The sequence below is a fragment of the Gracilinanus agilis genome, chromosome 3 (assembly GCF_016433145.1).
Source record: "Gracilinanus agilis isolate LMUSP501 chromosome 3, AgileGrace, whole genome shotgun sequence".
Lineage (NCBI taxonomy): Eukaryota > Metazoa > Chordata > Mammalia > Didelphimorphia > Didelphidae > Gracilinanus > Gracilinanus agilis.
The window spans coordinates 254,592,195-254,596,532 of NC_058132.1; the positions used below are offsets into that span (position 1 = coordinate 254,592,195).

The 4,338-nt window shown below is 37.6% G+C and overlaps 1 protein-coding gene across 2 annotated transcripts in view; it reads right to left on the bottom strand.

The window, feature by feature from the left end:
• The window catches only part of NOSTRIN (nitric oxide synthase trafficking), an 88,083-nt gene extending 84,002 nt beyond the window's left edge, over positions 1–4,081 (bottom strand). For both annotated transcript variants that reach the window (XM_044669813.1, XM_044669812.1), the window contains exon 1: positions 4,036–4,081. In XM_044669813.1, coding sequence (XP_044525748.1) covers positions 4,036–4,062 — 27 coding nt within the window. In that variant the 5' untranslated portion in view covers positions 4,063–4,081. The remainder of the gene's footprint in view (positions 1–4,035) is intronic.
• Between the last annotated feature and the right edge of the window lie 257 nt (positions 4,082–4,338).

Below are 4,338 nucleotides of genomic sequence, written 5' to 3' on the forward strand. Positions count from 1 at the left end.
GGGGAAAGAGGGAAAGAAGAGGAGGGGGGGGGGGGGAAGGGGGGGGGAGAGGAGAAGAGAAGAGAGGAGAGGAGGGGAGAGGAGGAGAGAAGGGAGAAAAGAGAGAAGAGGGGAGAAAAGAGGAAAAGATGATGAGAGGGGAAGAGAGGAGAGGAGGGAAGAGAAGGGGAGAGGAGGGGAAAGGAGAGGAGAGAAGAAGAAGGGAGAGGAGAGGAAAGGAAGAAGGGAGAGAAGAGGAGAGGAGAAGTGAAAAGCTGTTGGGTTTTTCACCTCTAATATAAAATGCCCCTGTATTTTACTACTCTGTCATATGAATCAGAATCAGAAGCCCTTGATCTTTCAGGCTTGTCACTATTTCATAGAAGGAGATTAAATTGGTTTGATTTGAATTTATGCTTTCCAAAGAGATGTTGGTTACTGGTACCTTGGCAGATTCTCAGCACAGAGAGCTGGAGGTCCTGTAATAAATTCAGTCAATCACATTAGCTCCCCAGTCAGTCAATCAATGAGCATTTATTAAGAGCTGACTGTATACCCTCTGCTATGTCAAGCACTAGAGATAAAAAGCAAAAAAGCAAAAGCAATTCTTGTCCTGTAGGCGTAGGGATTAGTTTCTTTTGGGCATTATGAATTATTTTTTATTTGTATTAATTACAAACCTAATTTGGTTTGTAGGTTATTGAAAGTACCCTCTAGGGTCACTTCATTTAAGCCAGCATTTTTCAACCTGGGTTCTTTGGAATACCAGGGTCACAGAGAAGTTTGCTTGGTTTTTATGGTAGTATTTTGCAAATAGAAGTAGACTTTAGGTATTTTAGCAAAATCATTGAATTTTTCTTCATATTTTAAGCTTCTAAATAAAGTTCTTTACTTCTCTCTGTCTCTCTTTTTAAAATCCTGATGTTCTATCTTAGTATGAATTCTAAGACAGAAAAACATCAAGGGGTAGACAATCAGGGTTAAATGACTTGTCCAGGGTCTGAGATCAGATTTGAACCCAGGTCCTCCCAACTCCAAGCCTGGTGCTCTATTCACTGTGCTACCTAGCTGCCCTTTCTCTAAACTCATATATTCTCATTGTCTCCTTGCAGGGGGGCATTTTTTTTTCTAAGCACAGTCAAAGCCTGCATAAGGAAATAGGCAGTACAATTTGATCAGTGTTCAGCAATTTAAAAAAAATAACAGCTGACACTTATTGTCACACTTAGGTGCCAATCTTCTCGCCACAATAGTGTGACACAGAGAATACAAATATTTCCATTTTGCAGAGGAAGACACTGAAGTTCAAAGATAGTATCAAAGATAATAAAATATTATTTCTCTTCTACACATATTTCCTCCTGCTTCTTCCAAGATCACAAAACTATCCTGGGTTCACTTGGTTCAGGAAGTCTCAGTGTTCAGAATTCTGTGATTTAATGCCTGCCCCAATTGATGATGGGACTTAAAAAAATTTTTTTTTTTTGCTTTAAACCTTCAACTTCTTAGAATCAGTACTAAGTGTTGGTTCCAAGGCAGAGGAATAGTTAGGGCTAAGAATAGGAATAGTAACTTGCCCAAGGTTACAGAAGTAGGAAGTATCTGAGGCCATATTTGAACACCAATTGGGGGGTGGGGGTGGGGGAATCTGGGTTTGTCTTAGAATTTAAATTGACAAAATGCTAAGGGTTATTTTTAAAAAAATGTCTCTACCTTCAAGGAACTCATTATGTCATGGAACAGGTATTTGTTTTATTTGAATGTGCCTCTAAGGCTTAGAATAATCCTTTTCCCACTGGTATATTTACAGAGGAGCACCGTAAATATGCCAGTGGGAAAAGGATTATTTTTTTTACTTGAAGGAGCTAAATATAAATAGGAAGAGAATATAAATTTGAAAAGGAAAGTAAGGTTAATATAAGAAACACTAACTGATAATTGTGATTTCTGAGATATATTGTTGATGTTTTGGTTTAAATGACAGAACTCTTATACGGTGTCATTTAGGTCAAGCATATGGGTAATGACAAATAATTTCATACTTTTCCATTGTGTCAAGTCTTCGTATACTTCCTAACTTGTGACCCTGGGCAAGTCACTTAACCCTGATTGCCTAGCCCACTCTTCTGTCTTAGAATTGATATTAAAACAGCTTAAAAGGATTATTAAAAAAAAAAAAAAGACAGTCTCTGCCCACAAGGAAGGCATTACATAATGAAATAAATGTTTGTTTTCTTTGAATATGCCTTGAAATTAAAACAGTATAAACATATCAGTGGGAATAGGATGATGAGTGATGATGACAGTTTCTGAGCAGTCAAGACTCCAGGCTGACTATTGAGGCTTGTAAGCAACTGAAATCCACATTCACTTTCTGGACTCTGTGAGGAAACTCCCCTGAATTAAGGCTAATATTGGCAAATGTGCCTGGGAATTCCACCACCTCATCTGGGATTGATTAGGAAAGACCCCTCTTACATCTGGCATCAATTACCAAAATTTGTCAACCAAGCCCATTATTAGGGTATAAAATACGCTAGATAACAACCTATACTTAGAAAAGTAGCTGATATTTATATAGGATTTTATAGGTATGAGAACCTTAGCCTAAATAATCACATTTGATGCTTATGACAATTTATTAGACCTGTTTCACCAATAAGGAAGTTGGAGCTTAGAAAGATAAATGACCAGAGTCACATGCCCCACCATCATTTTTATTCCTATGCTTGTTGTTGGACAAAGGAAAAGATCACTTGACTGGAAGTCACAAGACATGGGTTCTAGCCTCTAGCTACTTGAGTGACCTTGGGTGAGACAGTCTTTGGGCCTCAGTTTCCTTTTCTTTAAAATAAGGATCCATCTAAACCTTTAATTTTTTCACCTTAGAGGTCCTTCTATGATTCTATTGTCAAATAATTGTTTATAAATCTATCTTATTTATATATAAGAATTCCTACTGGTTATTTGGTGGATCTTTGGTCATTTTGTTTAATTAAGGTCCACACTGCTCACATTCATTCATCACACTGGATAATTAAAATTTTTAAAAATAATCCTTTATGACATCTTTTCTCTTTTTTTTTTTGCTTTCTTATTTCTCCTCAGTCCTACCCTTCTCGTCATGTGTTCCAAACCAGGAAGGTTTTAAAAATTTTTTTTATTTTTACTAAGAGATTTCCACTATGTTTTTGGGAGGGTCACCTATTTTTAACTTTTCGGTATGAGTTAAATCATTTTCTCATTATCTGGTTGCTCACAAAGCTAAAGAACATTTGCATTTATTTTCAAAGTGCTTTTTGATTCTTACTTTAGATTTCTGCTGCTTCTGCTAAGGCTCTCAAATTTCTTCTACAGACTTCTAACCACAATTCCATTTGCAGTGATCTTTCTAGGATTAAAATGAACTCCTTGGTAAACTAGTCAGACCACTAGAGAGAGTGTTTTCTTCCTTCCTCTTCCTTCCTTTTCATCTTTAAATATATAGCCTAATAAACGTTGATTTCAGCTATAGGAAAAAAATGTTAAAAGACATAACTTAAAGGAACAGAACTTAAAACAAAAGATTAGAAATGAGGTTCTCAGAAATATATGAAATAATTTAAGCCTTGTCCTTAACTTCAAACTTTAAAAAAAAATCAACTTCAGATTTTTAAAATTCATGCCCAGCATTCTGTATCCATTCTACGGATTATCAGTTTCTATCTGGGTCTTGAGATCCTTTAGAAAGTAGCCCCTCGTGAGAACACATCTAACCTGCCAAAATATGAAGACGAGCCAGCAACCAAAAAAGCATTTCCAAGTGCACTGGGATAAGAGGCAAGAAACAACCTGACCTCTCCCTTTGCTGTTGGGCAGAGAAGCAAACCACAGACTTTTCCATGGCTGTCTATATCTTATCATCCATGGTCTTGGCAGTCTCGGTGTGAACAAGTGCTAGTTAAAATCTATTAGTAGATTGATCTCAAGTGCACTCCCCAACACACACACACACACACACACACACACATACACACACACTCATGCTGGTACACACATATGCACATAATCACTCACCGAGCAATTTGTCAATGGATCCTTCATGTTGGAGTGGAGTTTTGCTTCTGTCCTTTTACCTTTGGTCCCAGCATTCTCCAAGCTGTTATCAAGGCTGGGTGTTTCCTGGACTTCCTGGATTCAAAAAGGCCTGTCGTACACAGAGGCACACATCATTCTTGCCAAAGACAACAGAGAGGAAGCTTCAGCCCTGGACTTTCATCCCATTTATTTCCTGAATAAAATAATCAAAATACCATCCAGCGGGGCAACAGCTCCTGATCTAGGAAGCTGTTAGAGTTTTGTGTCAGGCAATGATTTCTA